Source organism: Stegostoma tigrinum, chromosome 1 (assembly GCF_030684315.1).
Source record: "Stegostoma tigrinum isolate sSteTig4 chromosome 1, sSteTig4.hap1, whole genome shotgun sequence".
NCBI classification, from domain to species: domain Eukaryota; kingdom Metazoa; phylum Chordata; class Chondrichthyes; order Orectolobiformes; family Stegostomatidae; genus Stegostoma; species Stegostoma tigrinum.
In genome coordinates, this window is record NC_081354.1 from 70,714,211 (window position 1) to 70,738,971 (window position 24,761).

Here is a 24,761-nt window from a genome sequence, read left to right on the forward strand (position 1 = left end):
AGAACCTACTCATCTTTCCTAGCAGCCCTGTATTCTCCAACACCTCATTTGTCTGAAATCTTTAAAGGCAAGTTCCTGGTTCTCATTGACCTTACCCTATCTCCCACCAAGTGGTCCTCATTCTCTCTTACGTCTCCATCCCATCTTTGTTCCTTATCCAAAATACACCCCACCCATGAGTTATTTCCCCATTCTCTTTGTTGTATGTTCCAACACTTCTCCGTGGGCGCCAGCATCAGCTTTTCCCTCCCAAGATATCCAGTCTGTGCAAGCTGCCATTTTGCTCTATAGTCTAGATAGCTAAGAGATTCCAGTTGTATGCATTGGTATCATAAGTAATAGAAAGCCTCAAACAGTGAGAGAGAGAAAAAGAATAGATAAATAACCAAAAGAATATTTCTGTGTCCCAAACCCACACCATACCAGGGACAGTCATACAACACTATCTGCAAAGCCATAAATGTGCCATTGGCCATTGGCTGAGTTTGGTACGCAGCTGGGGTTATCGGGTATTGGCCAGCAGTAGCAAACAAAGCTTACTGAAAAGGCAAATGGCAGCCATGACTAGGCTTCACATTGCCTTCCCAAATGGATAAGATGGATGTACAGATGACCAGTGGTTTGGGCATCTGTCTGCGCTTGGCCCCACATATTTCTGAAGCCTCAATGATCAGTTGCAATGACCAGGGAGTTGTACACTCCTTCCAACTGGAAGAAGAGTCTGAGAGAGCCAAACAACAGCAGAGCTGGAAATGGCCATGGAGAGACCCACCCTAACAATCTTCTCTCACAACATCATGGCTGTCTGCTCCAATGATAACAAATGTGCGCCAACAGCATGAGCAATTGATTTTAGAACTAGCTCTTCTATACAGTTTCACTAACACCGAGGTCATGAGCAGTAATGACTCCTCACAGTCTTCCTGAAAGATGTGCTCAAGCATGTCCCAGAATCTGTGTTCAAACACATTTGCCATTCAACACCTGCAATCAGTCTGAAAATCTAATAGTGTCACTGAGGTTCTGGGAAGCAGTGACATGTTTTGAGTACATAATTTTCCTGGCCCATGTCCACAGGAAATTGAAAATTCAACCCTCAATGTTTCTAACTTTGATAACAGCTGAACTCTGATCTAAACCTGATGTAAGACATGCTTGTGCTAGAGTTAACAATGGCCATTATTTTAGATAACAGGGTGTAGAGGCAGATGAACACTGCAGGCCAAGCAGCATCAGAGGAGCAGGAAGGCTGACGTTTCAGGTCTCGACCCTTATTATTGTGCTTTCTATGTGATCAAATTATATATAGATTACAAACCTTGAGAAATGTCTGACATTTTTAGACTAAAATGAGTTACATTAGTGTACTTTTAAAGTCAAAGGGTGCAAATGCAAATGTTTATAAATAATTACATTTTCGAACAAATTTTGTTCGAAACAAGTTTTGTTTGTGATTTGTTCCAGTTTTTAACCTTTACCTGCATCTATCCATTTAACTATTACTTCATTCTGTAAAAATCATGAAATATGTAAAATTCTACTGGTTACAATAATTCGTTTTATGCTGCTTAAGGTTACTGTCATACTTGACTAAAAAGAGCATTTCTTTGTTAAATCAGGTGTCTCAAACATTTTATATTACTATTCGTCCTGTGGATGATGCACTTCCTGTGGTACAGATTCCTGGAATGCGTGTGCAAGAAGGAGTGAGAAAGACTATCACTGAGTTTGAACTGAAAGCCACTGATGCAGACACTGAAGTGAGTTTTCAGTACAGCCTTACTCTAACATTAACTTTACTTCTATATGTGTTTTCTATTTCTTCATCATACTTGACCTGATTCCAGCACACTTTTGCTCACTTTTTTTTTACTCAGTACAGAATTTTTTTTTGCTACCATAACAATGGGAAAATACTTTATTTATCAAAATGACTTGAGCAATTCCCAGTTATGTTACCAAATGCCATGGGCTGCATATGGCAAAATTAAGTCAGACATCAGATTGGTAGATTTTGAAAAGTATATTACAAGAGAAAAGAAGGGTAGGGAGATTGGTTTAAACTGGGATTTTTGAATTTAAGAGCTTTGGCAATTGAAGACATGCCTGCTTAGGGTGGAGCATAATAAATTGGGGACGGTTAAGATAATTGGAAGAGCAATGATACCTTGCTGGTATACCGAGCTAGATGTGAGTACAAAATAGGGTGGATTGAGGCCAAGATGTGTTTGAATATGAAGGTAAGAATTTGAATATTGAAACATTATTTAGCAGGAGCCAATAAAAGTCAGTGAACATAAGGGCAAAGCGTGAAAGAACCTGACACAAATTAAGACACAGACAACAGAGTTTTGAATGACCTGAATTTTACAAAAAGTAGAAGATGGAGGTCAACCAGAAAATGTAATAAAGTGATGGAGGGGGTAATCGTCAGTAGATGAGCTGAGACAGGGGTAGAATCACTGATATTATGGAGGTGGGAGACAGCAACCTTATTGATGATGACATTTGGTTAGAGAGTACCTTGGGAGTGAAAAGCAATCTGGTTCAACACCAAACGGTTGTTAGCAAGATGGGGTCAATGATAGAAAATGAAGTTTGTGGTAAGGAATGAAAACAATGGTTTTAGTCTTCTGTACACTTAATTGCAAGAAATTACTGGAGCACAGATAAACAATATGACAGTTGAGAGATAAAGGAGTCAAGAAAGCCGATAGTGAGAAGGAGCTGAATGCTGTCAACACATGTGAATACTGATGCTGTGTTCTTCAATGATGTCAGTGATGGACGGCATGTAGATGAGAAATAGGACAGTCATTGACTGATCTTTAAGTTACATTAGACGTAATTGTGTGGGAGTGGAAAAAGAAGCTACTGTAGGTGATTCTCTGGCTTTAACTGGATATGTAAAGAAAGCAACGACGTGAGTCCAGTCTCATCTAACTGGATTACAACTAGCATGACAGCCACTCATGGTATGGGGTGAATGGAAGAGAATTCTGTTTCCACTTGCAGTTTAATTTTTGTGTTTTTGACTCTGCAGTGTATTTCCATTTGTATCACTATGAAGTCAGTGTTAAACACAATTGAATGCACTGATATTTAAAAATTGAAATTTCTGCCCATCCATAGTGAGTGAGGGCTAATCTCAGTTTGAATCTTTTGTTTTATTCAGAAGTTGAAAGTACTTTATTAGATTCAAACTAAAAAATTGTTTTTCTTTTTGTTGTTTCACTTTCTCTCCTTCTTTAATTTCACATTTTTAAACAGTTTATCACTGTTGTATTCAAGGCACCACACTAATTTATACGCTCCTCTGGATTGCATGACTTCCAATTAGACAGTAACTTGGCAGACTGACTAGTCTACCCTTAATAGAACATATTCAATTTCTTTTCAGTTGATTTTAATGGATCATAAATAGGGCAGACACTTCGGAAAAAATGGATAGAAAGGAAATTTGCTTTTGTGACCTCAGGATGCCCCCTCAGTTGATGAAATGCTCTTTAGAAATGTAGTTCCTGTTGTAAAAGGGATGGAGGAACCTACTTCATTAACTTATCATTCAGGCGGTAAAGTTGTAAATTTCTCTTACGTTAAAGACAATTGTGATACTTTGAATTTAAGAATATGAATTGTAACCTGAATGCCTTGGTTAATGCTATAAATTCTAATACTACAGGCAGAATCTTTGACTTTTACCATTGTACAACAACCACGCCATGGAACGATTGAACGTACTACTAATGGTCACCACTATCGACAGACCAATACCTTTACAATGGATGATATTTATCAGAATCACATCAGTTACAATCATGATGGTAGTAATTCTCTGAAAGATCGCTTCTCTTTTTCGGTATCTGATGGGACTAATCCTTTCTTCATTGTTGAAGAGGCCGGGAAGGAGGTGAGTGCTTTTGTTGCACGTGGGACGGATATTAAATATATGAAAGGAAGTTTTCAGAAACCTTAGTTATAACATTACGAGTTTGTCCTTCTGATACCTTCTAATTTCCTTGATGTGTATGGCTGCCTACTGAGGAAGTGAAATTCAACTCAAGCAGAAAATGGCAAATTGGCAGTGGTTCTACACTTCACCGGATGTTCCATTGAGTTTGATTTAAATAAAAAGAAATTCAACAGGCCAACCTGAAATTTTCTACCATGCATTTTGTATGCCCGCTGAAGTTTAATTTCACCCCCAGAATATTGGCAGCGTGATCAAGATCAGTGAGTGATGCAAGTGTGTTTTCTCTGTCCCTATCCACAGGTGACCTTTCCCTGCATATACAATGGACAGCGCATTACACCCCCCTAAGATAGAATATAATTATAGTATGATGACAACTGGGGAGTCATGGAGCCCTCCAAAACTTGTTTGGAGTTTCATGTGTCAGATTTCATTGTAATGCGTGCTGAATTCCATGTGGAATTTCCCTATCAGTCTCAGCAGTGCTCATTTTGAATGGCCTCCTGAACTAGTAATCAGACAAGTATTCTGATGACATGCAGGCAATGGAAAGATTATGAAAGAGAGTGGGGAGATTGAACTGTATACCTGTGCAATAGACCTGTACTATGACTTATAACTTGCAGTTTGGAGCTGTTGCTAACTAATTGCTCATTTTGTTCTGATTGTTTGAAACCAGATTGTAACAGCAGCCCCTCAGAAGTTTAAGATTGATATTCTGCCTGTGGATGATGGCACACCAAGAATTGTTACCAACCTGGGATTGCAGTGGTTGGAGTACATGGATAACAAAGTAATTCAATTTCCTGCATTTATTGCACAAGCGTGAGGATTAAACCCATTAAACAATGTCAACTAAATGTCCACATACATTGCCTTACTGTTACTGCAAGCCAAATCAAGTTAGTTTCCCTAACCCTGGATTCTCAGAACAGTAAAATTAAAACATTCAGTGACCTTCAAAATTGCTCACTTATTCCTAACCATACTTTAAGAGTAACAGCTACCAGACACCAAGTTTATAACTTAAACAGAAATAAACAATATCTTATTTATAATGTAACATTAGCAGGACATGGATAAACAACAATAGAATCTATTTAACCTCTATGATTGAAGACAAAATCATCTTTAACTACACTGACAGAGAGATAAACACAGCTAAGGGAATTTTTTTAGTTATAACTTGCCAATTCAGCATTTCATGGATGGATACCAGGCCTTTAGAAATCCATAGTTAATGGAGTTGTTCAGAGACAAGTGAACTGTTGGGCTTGGACGAATGTCACAATCACCAATTTATGCAAATAAGTCCAGTGGTCTTCCAGGATTATTTCTCCACTTCTTACAGTGGGGTATTTTCTTAACAGAACAATCAACAAGTTGACAGCTTCAGTGAAAAACAAGGAGAGAGAAAGAGAGACAGAGGAGGAAGAGAGAGAGAGACCAAGCAAAATACAGCAGAACCATCCAAAAGTTTTTTCACAACACACAAATGCCTTCAAACCCCAGTCATAACTTGTTCACATTTTCTTTCCTCTCTTTTATCAGCATTCTTTGAGATTGGCTGGGCAACACTGATCTACCATTATTGACCAATTCAGTATCTAACCATTTGCTAGCCCTGAGCCTAAAATGTCTAAGTGCCCTTAGTTCTTGGGACAATAATTAACCTGCAATTATCTTTCCGGGCCAATTCCCATAAACAGACATGGGCTTGTTCATGCTCTCTTCCTTTCCATAACAAGCTGCTACTCAAAGTTCAATTCACTTTAGCTCACAGCTTCAAACCAAAATCAGAAAAATAAAACTAAAATAATTAAAGCCTCAACATTGCACCAAATTAAAATAAATTGCTAAATTTGTAATATTTAAATTTTAAATGCATCAGGTGATTAAAATTTTAGTGCAGTAAAAGAATAATTGGGTTGTTTGTCTTGTTAGATTCAGGAAAAAGTATATCTTTTCTCCAAGAAAAATATTTTCTTTGGCGAGTGTTGTATTTGACTAAAAATTAATGCCTTACAGGAAAAACCTAGTTTTCTCCTTTGACAATGATAAGAAAACGTAAAAGGATAAAATAGGAACATACAGACTAGTCCCTGCTTCTGAACCAGGAGTCCTTAGTTCAAGTCTCACCTGCTCCAGAAGTATGTGAAAACATCCCTGAAAAGGTTGATAGGAAAATATAAAAAATGTGACAGGAAACTGTAAGACTTACCTGAAAAGGGCCATCCAGTGGTTGAAGTGTGCATTGTGTCTTCAAGACAGGAAGAATGAATGAGGAATAATTGAGAGATAGCAAGAACTGCAGCTGCTTGAGTCAGAAACAACACTGGAGGTGGAGGAACACAGCAGGTCAGGCAGTATTGGAGGAGCAGGAAAGTTGATGTTTCAGGCTGGGATAATTGAATATTTTTTCCACACTTGGTACAAAAAAGACTTGATAGTAAACCCTACATACTCATTGTACTCTAGGCCTACACAGTAAATGTCCATCAATATTGCCAGGGTGAACAGGACAATGAAAATTCCTAACTCAGCTGATTCAAAAAAATGATTTCTCAAAAGACGATGATTTAAATAATACCCACAATGAAAACATTTCTCATTTAGATTGCTTCTGCTATAACTTTGGTTCGTAAACTTATTTGAAAATAGCTTTGACCTAAATAATTAATTTTGCTACATTTTCTGTTTCCAACAGTTCCTGGATTTTCTTAGCAATTTTACCAATCTTAACAAATTTTTTAGAGGTCTCCAAGTTCTGTCCATTAGCTTTGAACTTCAGTCGAAAACCCAGTTAAGCAAGTAAAACAAAAATGCTGTGTTGTCCTTTGCTAGAGTTAAGACAGCAGAAAGAAGCATGAGTAACATTCTGACAATTATTGTAGAATATGTCAGGAAGATAGTTGTACACTGATATATTTATACCAATATACTTAAAATGCGTGTTCAGACCAAGATTTATGTAATTCGTATGCACTATCTTGTTCTTTCCTATATCTATTAATGCTATGAAATAATGATCCTTCCAAATCAGGCCATCAACCTGATCACTAAGAGGGAATTGTTGACCATAGACCCTGACACTGAAGACAAGCAGCTGATTTATGAGATCACCACGGAACCAAAGCATGGACACCTGGAAAACAAATTGAGGCCTGGAATCCCACTGAAATCTTTCACACAAGGTGAGTCCTTATGCAGTGTTCATACTGATCCTTATGCATGTGGAGTTAGCTATTTAAGATCAGCATGGTATACTGTAACCTATAAAAATGATTTTTTATATTAGCTATTACCTTGCTCTGTTCATGTTAGAGTATATTCCTTCACATAGTTTGGGAGGGAGAGTTTGGAGACTGCTTCCTGTTCAGTGTTGGTGATGAGTGACGTGAGGAGGAAAGATGGTACAGAATAAGGCATCTATCACTTTGTACATCTTTGTAAATGTACTTCCTCCTGCAGCGTTCCACTACACGGGGTGTAACTGAAGTGGCTTTGACAACCACTTTAGTCTTGCTCCGCTGTTTCTTATCACTGTCCAGGATAGCATGCACCAATCCCACAATCTTCTCAGCCCCAGAAATAAAAAGAAGCTTACATTCTAGTTTTTACTTCCTCAAGGAACATATTCATTATTTCGTCAGGGAAAAAAAATCAGCCTTTCTCTCACTCAGTTTTGTTGTGGTCATTTTAAAGCATGTTTCCTGTTGCTGAGGGTCACCATTGTCAAGAGGCTCAACAGGAGCAGTCACTTAAATACTGTGGCAACAAAAACAGATGAGAGGTTGAGTCAATTTTCTCCTTAACTAAAGAAGGACGTAAATACAAGGTAGAGTCATGAAAACAGACCAGGATGGTTCAAAGGATGAGTTGATTGTCCGACAACACAGTCCATAGATGTGCAAGTTGGGTGGATTGGCTAGGCTAAATTGCCCGTAGTGTTCAGGGGTCTGTAGATTAGGTGGGTTATAGGGGAATGGGTCTGCGTGTGGGTCGGTGTGGACTTGCTGGGCCGAAGGACCTGTTTCCATACTGTAGGGATTCTATGAAGAAGAGATTGATCAGGCTAGGGCAACATTCAAGGCAGTTTTGCAAAAATGAAAGGTGATCTAATTAAAACATATAAAATTCTGAAGGGACTTGACATAGAACATTACAGCACAGTACAGGCCCTTCGGCCCTCGATGTTGTGCCGACCTGTCATACCGATCTCAAGCCCATCTAACCTACACTATTCCACGTACGTCCATATGCTTATCCAATGACGACTTAAATGTACCTAAAGTTGACGAATCTACAACCGTTGCAGGCAAACCGTTTCATTCCCTTACTACTCTCTGAGTAAAGAAACTACCTCTGACATCTGTCCTATATCTTGCACCCCACAATTTAAAGCTATGCCCCTCGGGCTCGCCATCACCATCCGAGGAAAAAGGCTCTCTCTATCCACCCTATCTAACCCTCTGATTATTTTTTATGTTTCAATTAAGTCACCTCTTAACCTTCTTCTCTCTAATGAAAACAGCCTCAAGTCCCTCAGCCTTTCCTCGTAAGACCTTCCCTCCATACCAGGCAACATCCTAGTAAATCTCCTCTGCACCCTTTCCAAAGCTTCCACATCCTTCTTATAATGCGGTGACCAGAACTGTACACAATACTCCAAGTGCGGCCACACCAGAGTTTTGTACAGCTTCAACATAACCTCTTGGTTCCGGAACTCGATCCCTCTATTAATAAAAGCTAAAACACTGTATGCCTTCTTAACAACCCTATCAACCTGGGTGGCAACTTTCAAGGATCTGTGTACGTGGACACCGAGATCTCTCTGCTCATCTACACGACTAAGAATCTTACCATTAGCCCTGTACTTTGCCTTCTGGTTTCTCCTACCAAAGTGCATCACCTCACACTTGTCTGCATTAAACTCCATTTGCCACCTCTCAGCCCAGCTCTGCAGCTTATCTATGTCTCTCTGCAACCTACAGCATCCTTCCTCACTATCCACAACTCCACCGACCTTAGTGTCGTCTGCAAATTTACTAACCCATCCTTCTACGCCCTCATCCAGGTCATTTATAAAAATGACAAACAGCAGTGGACCCAACACCGACCCTTGCGGTACACCACTAGTAACTGGTCTCCAGGATGAACATTTCCCATCAACTACCAACCTCTGTCTTCTTTCAGCAAGCCAATTTACAATCCAAACTGCTATATCTCCCACAATTCCATTCCTCTGCATTTTGTACAATAGCCTACTGTGGGGAACCTTATCGAACGCCTTGCTGAAATCCATATACACCACATCAACCGGTTTACTCTCATCTACCTGTTTGGTCATCTTCTCAAAGAACTCAATAAGGTTTGTGAGGCACGACCATCCCTTCACAAAACCGTGCTGACTATCCCTAATCAATTTATTCTTTTCTAGATGTTTAAAAATCCTATCCCTTATAACCTTTTCCAACACTCTACCAACAACCGAGGTACGGCTCACTGGTCTATAATTACCAGGGTTGTCTCTATTCCCCTTCTTGAACAGGGAACCACATTTGCTATCGTCCAGTCATCTGGCACTATTCCTGTAGACAATGACGAGTGAAAGATCAATGCCAAAGGCTCGGCAATCTCCTCCCTGGCTTCCCAGAGGATCCAAGGATAAATCCCATCTGGCCCAGGGGACTTATCTATCTTCACCCTCTGAAGGATTTCTAATACCTCTTCCTTGTGAACCTCAATCTCACCTAGTCTAGTAGCCTGTATCTCAGTATTCTCCTTGACAACATTGTCGTTTTCTAGAGTGAATACTGTTGAAAAATATTCATTTAGCACTTCCCCATCTCATCTGACTCCACACACAACTTACCACTACTATCCTTGATTGGGCCTAATCTTTCTTTCATCATTCTTTTATTCATTAAATACCGATTGAAAGCCTTAGGGCTTACCCTGATCCTATCCACCAACAACTTCTCATGTCTTCTGCTGGCTCTTCTGAGCGCTCTCTTTAGGTCTTTCCTGGCTACCTTGTAACCCTCAAGCGCTCTAATTGAGCCTTCACATCTCATCCTAACATAAGCCGCCTTCTTCCTCTTGACCAGAGATTCCACTTGCTTCGTAAACTACGGTTCCCGCGCTGTACAGCTTTCTCCCTGCCTGACAGGTACATACTTATCTAGACACACAGGAGCTTTTCCTTGAATAAGCTCCACATTTCTAATGTGCCCATCCCCTGCAATTTCCTTCCCCATCCTATGCTCCCTAAATCTTGCCGAATCTCATGGTAATTGCTTTTCCCCCAGCTATAACTCTTGCCCAGTGGTCTACACCTATCCCTTTCCATCACTAAAGTAAACATAACAGAATTGTGATCGCTATCACCAAAGTGCTCACCTACTTCCAAATCTAACACCTGGCCAGGCTCATTACCCAGTACCAAATCTAATGTGGCTTTGCCCCTTGTTGGCCTGTCTACATACTGTGTCTGGAAGCCCTCCTGCACACACTTGACAAAAACTGACCCATCTATAGTACTCGAACTATCGTGTTCCCAGTCAATATTTGGAAAGTTGAAGTCCTCCATGACAACTACCCTGTCTCTCTCACTCCTATCGAGAATCATCTTTGCTATCCTTTCCTCTACGTCTCTGGAACTATTCGGAGGCCTATAGAAAACTCCAAACAGGGTGACCTCTCCTTTCCTGTTTCTAACCTCAGCCCATACTACCTCAGTTGACGAGTCCTTTCTGTAACTGTAATACTGTCTTTGACCAACAATGCCACACCTCCGCCCCTTTTACCATCTTCTCTGTTCTTACTGAAACATCTAATTCCTGGAACCTGCCACAGCCATTCCTATCCCTGCTCTATCCATGTCTCCGAAATGGCCACAACATCGAAGTCCCAGGTACTAACCCATGCTGCAAGTTCACCCACCTTATTCCGGACGCTCCTGGCATTGAAGTAGACATACTTCAAACCAACTTCTTGCTTGCCGGTGCCGTCTTGCTTCCCTGAAACTTTATTTCGGACCACCCTACTCTCAACCTTTTCTATAGTCGAACTACAATTTTGGTGCCCATCCCCCTGCTGAATTAGTTTAAACCCACCTGAATAGCCTTAGCAAATTTCCCCCCCCCCCAGGATATAGGTACCCCTCTGGTTCAGGTGAAGACCATCTTGCTTGTAGAGGTCCCACCTACCCCAGAAAGAGCCCCAATTATCCAAGAACCCAAAACTCTCCCTCCTGTACCATCCCTGTAGTAAATGTCTGTCAGAATAGGGAGTTTTTAGGACTGTGACGAACCTAATTTTTTGTTTGTTTGTTTAAAGGGATATGAATCATTGGAATTCCCCAATCCACAGAGCTATGAAATCTCGGTATATTCAAGAAAGGGATCAATAGATTTTGAATGTTATGTGAATTAAAGATATGGAGATGCATATTGATGATCTCTTGAAAATGTGTCTTTTCAAGCCCATACTGACATAAAGGCAGTCTTGCCAGATGTGTTCTGAAAATCTGTTGTTCCATTCAGCATTATGTAAATCTAATGACTTTCAAATGTATTTCTGTAAACAATTAAGGTGAATGTAATATGTGTATTTTATGTGTAATATGCCCTGTACAAACCTTATTTTCTTGCAGAGGATATTAACTTGGGTTTGATCTGCTATATTTTAAATGAAGATATGATTCAAAAGACTATGGACACATTCAAGTTTTTGGTGAAGGACAGCAAACCTAATATCGTCCATGATAACGTGTTCCACATCCAATGGTCTCTAATCAGCTTTGAATATAACAGGTTGGCCTTTATATTTTATCACAATCATCTTCCAGCTTTTTACAACAGTAACTACACTAACTCCATTAGTTGAGAAGCACTTTGAGTTGTTCTGAAAGCCAGTACAAATTTTCTTTAGCCAAACACAGAACTCTTGAAAATTGTTGAGGCTGCGTGTGTTTTTTTACAGGAATTTGTATGCCCACATAACATTTGCTCATTTTCCTGCATCAAGATTAGCAATCTGCAGGACCACAGAAAGCCAAAAAAAGTGATATTGCAATGAAATCATTACTGTGGCAAGTGAAAAGAAGGGGGCAAGGATAAAGACTTGCAGATTTCTGTCAAGATAGTTGATTAAGACCCTTAAGGATAGAGAAGATGATATAAGTTGCTCATGTCCCTCCACTGAGTTACTTAGAGACCACCAGCCCAGAGACAGCAGCAATTAGAAGGAATACCTGGTGGCTTGTGAAGTCTTACCTCATTTCCAGCATCCTCCTGTGGGCAGTGGTGAAGAGATGGCTATTGCCTGCTCTGGTCGAGATGGGAAGAGCAAATATTACAGTTGCCACCCTGTACATTTTCACTGGAATGCCAATGGAATATCCAGCCCAAAATCAAGTTTATAATCAAGTGGTTCATCCAATGCAAGCAAATCTTCAAGAACTAGCAGTCTCAACTTGATGAGAAGATGGAGACAAAAGGCAGCTGGCTTCACTGCAATAAAAATGGGAAGTTGCAGCATAGCATCTTTCGGAGAATAGCCAGTCGGGATGGAGAGATTAGGAGGAGGACCTGTGGGTAACTTCAACCAGCCCAGAAGGTTCAGACAGGCGCTACAGAAATCCCTTGAGTATGTGGTATCCAATTAGCAGTACTGTGTGTTCACTGCCAGTGCAGATAATGACAGCTTGGGAAATACACAGGAACACAAATCCGCACATTAGAGAGACTCGTTTGCAAGGGTTTGAGAGTATCGATGGAGAGCATCAACATCCAAAGAATTGTAGTTGTTATCGGGAATTTCATAGGGGAATTGACACTGGGGAAGATGCAAGAGGATGTGTAATTTATAATAGAACAGACAGAAATAAACATATGTGCTTTGAGTATTTTATAAAATCGTATTATTTAATATACTCGGGTTTCAGCCAAGCTCTGTCCAAATTCTTTTGTGACAAAAAGCTTAGTAAAACACCTGTTCTTTCCACCCTCAGAACACAAATTGCAATAATTTCTCCAAACATTCTCACTCCCCTCTCATCCTCCCCACAACTGTCTCCATGCTTCGGCCCTGTCTCTCCACTCTGACTCCCCGTCTCTTCTCCATCCCCCCTTCCTTGTCTCTTCCCCATTCCCCGCTCCTTGTCTCTTCCCCCCCCCCGCTTCCTTGTCTCTTCCCGTCCCATCTCTTGCCTCCCCCCCATCTCCCGCCTCCCCCGTCTCCCTCTCTCCCCACCCCCGTCTCTCATTTCTCCCCCATCTCTCGTCTCTTCTCCTGTCTCTCGTCTCTTCCCCCGTCTCTCATCTCCCATCTCTCTCCCAACCCCATCACCCTCTCCCCGCCCTCACCCACCCCACCACCGTCTCTCCCCCCATCTCTCGCCCACTCCCCGTCTCGCAACTCTCCAACCTTCACTTTTTCTCTCTTCCCCTTCTCCCTCCCCCGCCCTTCTCTCTTCCCCCTCCTCCTCTCGTTAACCCTCCTTCTCTCTTTCTCCCCCCCCCCATCATATCTCTCTCTCTGCCCCCCTTATCTCTCTCCTCCCCCTTGTCCCTCCCCCACCCTGGTCTCATGCCCCCACTCTTTCTCTCCCCACCACTCTCTCTTTCCCCACCACTCTCTCTCTCTCTCTCTCTCTCTCTCCCCCCAATCTCTCTCTCTCTCTCTCTCGCCACCCCCATCTTGTCTCTCTTTCTCTCTCTGCACATCACCTCTCTCTCTCTCTCTCTCTCTCTCTGTCTCCACCCCCACCTTCTCTGTCTCCACCCTCACCTCCTCTCAGTCTCCTGTCTCCACCCCCGCCTTCTCTCTCTGTCTCCATTCCCACCTTCTCTCTCTCCACCCCCCACCCTCTCTCTCTGTCTCCATTCCCACCTTCTCTCTCTGTCTCCACCCCGACCTCCTCTCTTTCTCACTCCCTCTCTCTCTCTCTCTCCCACTCCCCCACACACATACTTCTCTTTCTCTCAGATGTGCACACACACTATCTCTTTCTCTCTCCCTGTCTCTCTCTTATGTTCTAGGGCTCCATAAACTCTGCTAAAAGTTTCCTCCGAAGTTAAAGAGCTCATTGGGCTCCCTGTTCCATCTGCACATCTGAATGGGTCATCTCCACTCCACAGTCACCACTGTTGCTGTGAAAAGCAGCAACTCAAAACTCCAGTGTGTGAACTCTGTGACTTCATCAGGTGCCAGAACGCACAATTTGTGAACTGCTGACATATGCACTTAGATGAAGCACTACATTAAAGCCTTATTCAGAAGATCAGATCAGATGGGATTAAACAGGTGGTGTTAACCTCTGATTTAGTTTGTTCTAAGATAGGCGATGAGATTTGTGGGAATTGGATATATTTCTGACTGGAGTGGACTATGCATCAGAACCTTCCAGGGATTGGCATGAGCACCATTGCTTTTCTTATGCATATGACGCGGATTTGGGATTCTTCATCATCTACTAGAGTTGTTTGCCCAAAGAACCAGTCCTTGGTGATTACTTACCCCACCACAGAAACATGCGGTATTGTCAAGGTGAAAAAGAAGGTTCAAATCTACCACAGCTAAAATGGGGACTGAAGTCCATGCTGTTGGCAAGAACCAGCTCGGAACACCAACCACATAACCGACTGAGTTAACCAGCCCAACTTTGGTGTGGTGGAAATACAGATTTGTAACTTGCAACATGGTAAAAAGCAAGAAGAATTGTAGCACATTTCAGGGGTGAATTGATCCACTTGGAAGAGACAATGAAATCAGTGGTAACGATTAGGGTCCACTGACCCTTTTTCAGAACTATTCTGAAGAAGGAACAGTGAGCCTGAAACCTTAACTCTGATTTCTCTCCACGGATGCTGCCAGACCTGGTGAGCTTTTCCAGCAATTGAGTTTTGAGAAGATTTGTAGCTCAGGTTGAGGTTCTGGATGTGACATTGCTCGCTGAGCTGGAAGGTTAGTTTTCAGACGTTTCGTCACCATTCTAGGTAACATCATCAGTGAGCCTCCGATGAAGCGCTGGTGTTATGTCCCGCTTTCTATTTATCTGGTTAGGATTCCTTGGGTTGGTGATGTTTTTCCTGTTCTTTTTCTCAGGGGATTTGGAGGCAATCTACCATCCCCTGAGAAAAAGAACAGGAAATGACATCACCAACCCAAGGAAACCTAACCAGATAAATAGAAAGCGGGACATAACACCAGCGCTTCGTTGGAGGCTCACTGTTGATGTTACCTAGAATGATGACGAAACATCTGTGAACAAACCTTCAAGCTCAGTGAACCAGCTTACATCTGGAACAAAATAAAGACCCACTCTCTTGTGGACCGAGAGGAGGAGAGTGCTGTGTTGGAGGTGAAAGGAAGACGTCGGGTTGGCTGTGCACCCTTGCGACCATTGGATCTTAATGCTGGCTTCGGCCTAACGCTGGTTCAGGGGAGCAGCCAACCTGCAACGATGTGTGCGGCAAGTGCTCGTGCCCCAGGTCAGGGGGTCCGGAACACCATCCGTGTTTCCGTAAAGAAGGTAGATGAAGGTGCACCTGTGGACCGCACCTTCTTCGTGAAGAGGGTCCTGTTGGACTGTTGAGGGTTCGCTGCTGCGGACATTTACTGCCTGCAGGATTTCCCCGGAGGAGGTTTTTACGATGTGACCTTCAGGAGTGCCAAGCTTTGTGAGCGCTTCCTGGAGGTTTTCAAGGAGAAAGGAGGTGAGGGCCCCCTCTCTGTGTTGACCGCTGTCCTGCTGTCTGTGATGCTAGTGCAGAGGAGCCGTATGGTGACTGTACACATGTACAACCCGCATGTGCCAGCAGTTGATGTCCTGAACTTCCTTGGAAGGTACGTGAAGGTGGAAGGGGACCAAACCAACATCATGGACCCCTTCGGCATCTGGACCAGTAAGAGGCAGATCAAGGTGACGCTGAGGATGGGCGCAGACGGGAATGTCGTACACCCACTGTCCAGCTTCGCGATCGGCGGGAGCAAGGGCTACCTGAAGGGCAACCTCAAGTCTGCCATGCCTGTGGTAGGTCAGGTCATGTGGCGCCTGACTGCAAAGCCACCATCTGCAGGAACTGCAGGGAGGAGGGTCACCTTACTAAGGATTGCCCACAAGAGAAAAGCTGCAACCTTTGCGGGGAAGCGGGCCACCTCTATAGGGCATGCCCGCAGCGGGGGACCACCTACGCCCAGGTCACCGGCAGGGGCAATGCGGGGCCAGCCCCCCACGGAGATGAGGAAGGCAACAGGACCCAGCAAGGACCCCACTAATGTGCAGGAGGGCCAGGTCGTGCAGGAGGGCCCAGCCCTGCAGGATGGGCCCGAGGCCAACAAAGTGCCCCTGCAGGCTCTGCTCCCCCCCGACAACCCGGAATCGATGGAGGCGGCGACAGGCGACCCAGAGGAGTGGACGACGGTCCGGAAAGCGAGGAGAAAGGCGCGTCGGACGGCCCAGGAACTGCAACCATCAGGCGGGAAGAGGCAGCTACAGGGGGACTATAAGAGCTCCTCTGACGAGGGGGATTCGGAGAGGGCCCGCCCGAAGTTAAGGATCTCAAGGGAGAAGGAAAGCAGCAACCCGCTTCCAGGTGACGGGAGGCGTCCTGAGGCTCCCTCCGACACCCAGTCACGTGCCGCTGGGGCACTGGAGGGCCCCCCGGAACTTCCAGGCGGGAAGGAGGAAACAGCGCGTCGCCAGCCCGACCCAGAGCCGGACTCTCCTGCTTCCGTACCCCCGATGGGGGGATGCCACCCGGAAGGCAGCACGGATGGTTTCCTGAGCCCGGAGAGCGTCCAGCAGTTAGCCCGGGCAATGGGCATGAAGGGACAGATGGATGGGCTGGACCTTGGACTTGGGGAGGGTATTGCGGTCACTGCCCACAATGGGGGTACGAGTTGCGAGCATTAATGTGCGCAGCGTCAAGTCCACCGCAAGATGTGTGTCCATGTTGGCCTACCTGACCACCATCAAGGCGGACCTCCTGTTTCTGCAGGGGTGCGGGATACCGCACCTCGGCAGGTACGGGAAATGGTCCGGCGCCTGGACCTGTGGGCCTTCGATCTGGTCGGGGGGTAACGACTGTCGCTCCTCGGGCCTGGCTATTCTGCTGCGGGGGCGCAACTTCACCATCTCTCAAGTTCAGGAGGTGGTGGGGGGGCGCCTCCTAGTGACTGACGTCACCTACAGGAACGCTCCCCTGAGGCTGATCAACGTGTATGCCCCAGCAGTACAGAATGAGCGGTTGGCCGTCCTGCAGCGTCTTCCACCCCTGCTGGCTACGTCCAGGCCGGTCATCCTAGGTGGAGACTTCAACTGCATCATCGATGCAGATGGAAGATCGGGCGTGGGGACAGTGGGTGGGGGGAGTCAACTGGATGTCACGTCCAGATTCCTGATGGGCACGGTGAAGGACGCCAAGCTGCTCGACGTCTTCAGCACCCCTGCAGATGGAGCGCAGCATAGGTACACCTGGTCGCGGCCAGACGGGTCTATTCGCTCAAGGATAGAATTCCTGTTTGTGTCACAGGCGTTCTCGGTCAGGTCCACTGGCGTCGAGCCGGTGTTCTTCTCTGACCACTGCCTCCTGCTGGCCGACTGTCACTTACAGGATGACCGGCCGGCTGGCAAGTGGACGTCGAAGCTCAACATGACTCTGTTGACCCCAGAGAACGTCGAGGAGCTTAAGAGGGAGTACGCCGGTTGGAGAACCGTGAAACCCCGCTTTGAGTCTCCGGGCGACTGGTGGGAGACTGTGAACGAGAACATCAAGAGGTTCTTTGTCCTCAAGGGTGTTCGGAAGGCAAGAGAGAGGCGGGGAAAGCTGTCGCGACTCCAGAAAAGGGTGCAGAACCTGCTCCTTCTGCAGTTGATGGGGGTCGATGTCACGGAGGACCTCCGCGAGGTGAGGGGCCAGCAAGCCTCGCTCTTCGCCACGGAGACCTCCAGGATAACCTTCTGGTCCAGGGTCCGCTCCGTGGAGCAGGACGAGACGTGCTGGTGTTCCTTCTTTCAGAAGGTGCACAAAGAGAGCTCTGTGCTTAGCTGGCTGAAGGAGGACGACGGCTCGGTGACGTCGTCTCGGCCCGACATTTTCAGGATCAGCAGATCGTTCTATGCCGGACTGTACAACACGAAGCTCACGGACAGCACAGCCTCCGAGTCGTTCCTGTCGTCTATCATGGAGGTCTTAGACGACGGCACGAGGGAGTGGCTGGACTGGCCGATATCCCTGGACGAGCTGACCGGAGCCCTTAAGTCCTTGCAGAGGAATAGGACTCTCGGGAGCGACGGCTTACCGGTCGAGCTGTATTCCGCTCTGTGGGGCCTGGTCGGCCAGGACCTGCTGGAGGTGTACGATGGTGCGCTTCGGGCAGGGGAAATGTGCAAGTCCATGAGGAAGGGCATCATCACCCTCATTTACAAGAGGAAGGGGGAGAGGGAAGAAATTAAGAATTGGCGTCCCATTTCACTATTGAACATGGACTACAAAATCCTGGCCAAGGTCATAGCCAACCGGGTCAGGTCTGTCCTGGAGTCGATGATTCATCCTGACCAAACCTGTGCTGTGCCGGGCAGGAAGATCGCTGAGAGCCTCGCGCTCATCAGGGATACGATCGCCTACGTACAGGACAGGCGGGTGGACACCTGCCTCGTCAGCCTGGACCAGGAGAAGGCCTTCGACAGGGTCTCTCATGCTTACATGAGGGACGTCCTCTCCAAATTTGGGGTTTGGGGAGGGCATCCGCAATTGGATCCGGCTGCTCTACGCCAACATCGTTAGCACAGTCTCGATCAACAGGTGGGAATCGGACAGTTTTCCTGTTAGATCTGGAGTCAGGCAGGCCTGCCCGGTCTCTCCTGCCTTGTTCGTGTGCTGTGTGGAGCCCTTCGCCGCATCCATCAGGAAGGACGTGAGCCTGAAGGGCGTGACTATCCCAGGCAGCGGGATAGACCTCCCTGTACATGGACGATGTCGCCGTCTTCTGCACCGATCGTCGGTCGGTGAATAGACTATTGGACATCTGCGGCCAGTTTGAACTGGCCTCGGGTGCCAATGTCAATAGGATTAAGAGCGGGGTCATGTTCTTCGGGAACTGGGACGACCGCTCCTTCATCCCCTTCACCGTCAGGACAGACTACCTGAAGGTGCTGGGTGTTTGGTTTGGTGGAGCTGGGGCGTGCACTAAGACTCGGGAGGAGCGTATCACCAAACTGAAGCAGAAGCTGGGCAGGTGGACGCTCCGGTCCCTCTCCATCGCAGGTAAGATCCTGGTTGTCAGGTGCAAGGGGCTTTCGGTACTGTCGTATGTGGCGCAGGCCTGGCCTCGTTGCCGCGGAACGCTCCGAGTAGTTGGACCGTTCCGTACCACCTATCCTTCGTGGAGAAATTTTTGAAAGGAAACACCTTTGACCACAGGCCGTCAGGCAGTGGTCATCACCTAGTATCTTTGAGACCCTTCGGGGAAAAGGAGAGGGTGGATCCCGTCGTGTGGTTCCCCATGCAGACTGCCAAAGTCATTTGGCAGAATGCCTCATCGCCAGAACTTTCAAACAAGCACAAGGACATTGCTTGGCTGGCGGTGAGAGGGGCTCTGCCAGTGAGATCCTTTATGCATGCCCGGAATCTCTGCGCCACCGCACGCTGCCCTCGAGGTGGCTGCGGGGGGGATGAGACTGCCGATCACCTCCTTCTGGAGTGTGCCTATGCACAGGAGGTCTGGAGGGGAATGCAGTGGTATTTGTCGAGGTTCGTCCCGAGCAGCTCCGTGACGCGGGACTCCATGCTCCACGGGCTATTTCCCGGGACGCACACCGAGACCAACATCAACTGCGCCTGGAGGACCATCAATGCAGTGAAAGATGCTCTTTGGTCTGCCCGCAACTTGCTGGTCTGCCAGCTAAAAGAACTGACCCCGACTGAGTGTGGCAGACTGGCGCACTCCAAGGTCCAGGACTACGTGCTGAGGGACACGCTAAAGCTTGGGGCAGCCGCTGCCAAGGCGCCGTGGGGAAAGACCACGGTATGAAACCCCTCGTCCAGAATAGGAAAAACGGCCCTATCTGGTACCTGGGCCCAGCTGGCGCCTTCCCCAACTGGTCAGGGGGCCAACTGGGACTGTGCGGGGTGACAACTGCCAGGGTATTTTCTTTGCTTTGTTTTTTTTTTCTTCTTTGTTTGTTTTTTTCCTTTAGTTGATGTATGTACCCCCTGGGTAACCCGGAGCGGCTTGCATGCCTGGGTAGGTGTGTAAATATGTTTTATTTTTTGTACATCTTACGAATAAAGTATATTTTTTCAAATTAAAAAAAGGTGACGAAATGTCTGAAAACTAATTTTCCAGCAATTTATGTTTTTGTTTCTAATTTCCAGCATCCTCAATTCTTTTGATTTTCCATTTCGTCATCTTGTATCCAGCTTTATGATGTCTATATGTATGTATAATTATAGTGCCAGGCTAACTAACAGTAATTAGTATCGTCATGATCAGATTCCCATTTGTCATCTTCAAATCTATTCCTGTCCATATGCCAATAAAATTTTCAGTGAGGGTGTTTTCTTTAAAAACTGATCTCAGCACTTGTCTTGTTTGCAGTTACAATGTCAGTGAGAAAGCGAGCTCTGTAAGTGTCACAGTGAAAAGGACGGGCAATCTCAATCAGTATGCCATTGTACTATGCCGCACTGAACAAGGGTCAGCAACATCTACATCTGGAGCTGGCTCAAAGCTGGGTCAACAAGATTATGTGGAGTATGCAGGGCAGGTATGTGCAAGCATTATGTCTGCATTGTATTGGTTATGTATTAGGGCAACAGCATAAGTGATGGATGAACTAATAGTGGACGGTTACTTGTCTGAACTTGTTGCTTTAAAATTTTAAAAGATTACATTTTGCAGTGACAGCTATTTTTTTCTTTTGGATACAGTGTTGGTTGGATGCCAGATGTGTATATATCGTGGATTGGGAAAGTCAGAAAATCTAAAGGGAAAGTTTGCTGAATATTTTTTTCAGAGCTGGTCCTGGTCTGTCACAATAACTTCACACTGGGCTTCAAACACTTTTCCAGTGAATTAATGACACGGGGGCAGGAATAGATCCAGAAAATTCCAATCCTATATCTTCTGCAATTGCAAGTTTTATGGAAGTGTAGACATGGATATATGTGGAAACAATGCTTGCTCCTGAGATGTTGCCAATGGAGGAAAATTTACCATAAGAAGGCAAAAGTTCTATCAAGCAGTTTTAGGTTAATCTGTCAATTTAGGTTTTATATTCTTGATATTATTTAGACCTGAACAGTAGTGACTTTTACTAATTTCACCTGATATTGGTCACTGAAGCAATCACTGTTAATTGATTCTCCCTGTAAACTTTTGAACCTTCAGGATGTACAACAGGCATTCAGTCCAATATTATCTGTTTTAACTCCATTGCCAGACATTATATGGAAGACCAATTCCCTTTGTTTCTTTAGCTTCATGACCAGTTTTAGATGGGTGCAAGCAATGAGGTAGAGGTGGGAGTGTAAAATTGTATTTAAATTAAATTTAACAAATTCAGCAAAAATATCAGCTTGGCTTGAGCCTTTACCACAAAGTGACTGTTGCAAAAGAAAAGACAGCAAGTCTAAGCTGCAGACATCAATTTGTAGGGGAGTGACAGAACACTGGATACCCAACCATTTGTTCAACAGCTGTTGATGTGGCTTTGAAGCTGTTTGCAACAGAGCAAAATTGGATTTTGCATCACGCTACACTGCTGTCTGGCCCCAGTTCACACCACCATCCCTCTCGGCTAGTTCTAATGTGTGCCAGCATTGAAATCAGGCTGTATTTCTGGGCACAGCAAAGCATCACTTTTTACTGAATAAGCTAGCATTGTGTTACATGATCACTGCAAATGTACTTGCAACAGTACCAGCTAGTTCTCTGCTTACTTGGAACATTACTAAAGTGATTGCCAGATAAGTGCAACCACCGAGCTATGATAGTTGAAACCTGGTCATATGCACCTCATCAAGTTATGCTTTCTCTTAATCATCCAGGCCCTGTTTCAGGAAGTCCCTAATAACATGAATTAGTGATTTGAAGTAAGTCCAAGGAAACAGGGCGCATCTTCTGAGGTCTCTTCTTGACAGCTGCTTTTGATTTGCAGGAACCACTTCTTAGTTTTTAGTGGTTACTTTTCCATTCTCATGAACCCCTTTTAGCTGATACAGCCATGTAGTCATTACCTTCTGAATTCCCATTGGCGAATGGACTGTTTGGACTTGCACAGAAGCAGAATTCAAATAATGCATCACTAACACCAATAATTATAAATCCCATCAAACTTAAAGTCACAACACATGATAGCATTAATTTCTAAGATACCAATGTATTTAAATTGATACAAGATAACAGACTTAAGTTAGCAACAGAAGTTTATTTTCAACATAACTAGAACATACTTCTGTACTTACAAAAAAAATGACTATCAACCTTGAACATACCTTTCATAAACTGGTAAGGTCACACCTCATATGTTACTGTTGCATGTGTACAAAGCTGGAATATTTTAATAGGGCAGTTACTACCGCTTTACTACATTCTCAGATCTCAATCTCAGATTTAAATTTAACAGTGGACACAGGGCTCATTACAAAAACATCTGCTTCATTTCTCCTCCTATAGATCCTGAAAGTATGCAGCCTTAAGCTAGAGATGGCACATACATTTTGCGCACAGTTCATTAGCGATTGTGAGATTTTCAAGCTTGTCATTAGGTGACTGTACCTTTTATTGCCAGGTTCAAAACTGTTCCGTCTTTTTTGCAATTGCAGCCTCACTGTCTCAACCTTGCAGTCTCCTTACCCTGCCCTGACATCGTTTTTGTTTCTTTTCCCTTTCCTTGCACTTTCCTTTTCTCCCTAGCCATCCCTTGAGGTTGCCCCATCTTCCACCTCCTGCAGCCTTACAGCTCCTCATCTCCCCTGCAGCCCTATGTGTTCCGTTCTTTTGTAACCTTTCTGCCATGAGGTCTGTAAGCAGTATGATTGATGCCTACCCTGTCAGCTAAAGGTTTCCATGGGAAACTAATAGGTCACATTCTGCAAAACAAATATTTCCTAATGGTTTAGTTCAGAAATGCATCATCAAGTACGTAATTGGGTTCCTGCGGGTCTGGCTGCTCCTTGTGTATTATGTTGATTGATTTAAGCTGGATTAATAATTGAGCACAACGATCAGTTTCCCAAAACTATTTGCTATTTATTGACTACTGCTGAAAAATGCATGGGTCTGGACAACAGATGAGTAAAGCATTAACTCACCTCTCTTGCTTTCTATAACTATTCTGCTGACGCTGACTTTTTGAGACCTCCACATGACAATATGTACTTGGAAGAGATACAAATGGACTGTATCCATGGGTCCTCTGGAAAAACCAGTTTGTGTCAATTCCTTAAGCAGATAAGGAAGAAAACCAGACCTGAGGCATAGTATATTTTAAGAGATGGTTAACATTCCTTGATGGAGCAGTCACATTCTATAATAAAATTGCAACATGAACTAATGAGAAACAATGAAATCGATTTCCTTTGTTTATGTATTAAAGGCATTAAACAGTCTCTATATGCTTGGTACTTCAATAGGTTCAATTTGATGAGAGAGAGGATACCAAGGCTTGCACTATTATTATAAATGACGATCAGGTGTTTGAAAACCTCGAAAGTTTTAACGTGGAGTTGAGTATGCCTGCATATGCCTTGCTCGGGAAGATTACAAGAGCTAAAGTGAATATCAATGATACAGAAGACGAGCCCACTCTACAGTTTGACAAGAAATTATACCGAGTCAATGAAAGTGCTGGGTTCTTGTTTGTCCCAGTAGAAAGGAAAGGTCTGTGTCATTCCTTTTCACTGAAATGTACCACCAAATTAAAATAACTATATATTTTTTGATACAACATTTAAAGAAATGGAAAAGATGAAATCTGGCTGTCTTTTCAACAGTAAAATACTATCAACTTTCATCTTAAACAGCAGATCAAGTTTTCAATTTTCTCATAAATTCCAACCAGCACATAATTGAGCAATTGCAGTTCTGAAGCAAACATGAGTGCAGTTAATTTAAGTCTATGCCATAGTACATTCTTGAAAATTAGAGCTTTAAGATTATGGATAATTTTAGACATTTCCTGCTATGTAAGTTTTTTAAACTCATTTGCATTTGTGTCATCTATTATGTACTAGATTTAGTTACTTTGCATAGTTTCAGTTTGGAATACTCATTGGTAAGTAACATTTAGTGCTCAGTCAGTTTTTGAACATAAATCTGAGGGTTATTTATTTATATCAACCAAAAGTAGTAAATGATATGGAGGAAAGGTTGCAGAGCAGCTATGATCGCATTGAGCAGGCTATGATGACTAAATTTCCCCTTCTGTTCCTATTTTAATTATCCATGCACCTGAAACTGTATGTTAATTGTGCAATTCATCAAAAACTATGGTGTAAAACTTCAATGAAACAAGGCAGAGATAACAAGGCGTGGAGCTGGATGAACACAGCAGGCCAGGCAGCATCAGAGGACAGGAAAGCTGATGTTTTCGGGTCTCAACCCTTCTTCTGAAATGGGGGAGGGGAAGGCGGCTTGGAAATAAAGAGGTGGGGGGAGGTGGTGATAAAAGGTGGATAGAGGAACAGATAGGTGGAGAGCAGATGGACAAATCAAGGAGGCAGGGATGAAGCCAGTGCAGGTGTGAGTGTAGGTAGGGAGTTGGGATTAGGGTTGG

At 44.4% G+C, this 24,761-nt stretch overlaps 1 protein-coding gene across 3 annotated transcripts in view; it reads left to right on the top strand.

Annotated features, from left to right (window-relative positions):
* fras1 (Fraser extracellular matrix complex subunit 1) overlaps positions 1-24,761 on the top strand; it is a 446,760-nt gene that overhangs the window by 353,598 nt on the left and 68,401 nt on the right. For all 3 annotated transcript variants that reach the window (XM_059646148.1, XM_059646150.1, XM_059646159.1), the window contains 7 exons: positions 1,620-1,760; positions 3,683-3,910; positions 4,653-4,766; positions 7,017-7,167; positions 11,631-11,790; positions 20,582-20,750; positions 23,620-23,866. In XM_059646148.1, coding sequence (XP_059502131.1) covers positions 1,620-1,760; positions 3,683-3,910; positions 4,653-4,766; positions 7,017-7,167; positions 11,631-11,790; positions 20,582-20,750; positions 23,620-23,866 — 1,210 coding nt within the window. The remainder of the gene's footprint in view (positions 1-1,619; positions 1,761-3,682; positions 3,911-4,652; positions 4,767-7,016; positions 7,168-11,630; positions 11,791-20,581; positions 20,751-23,619; positions 23,867-24,761) is intronic.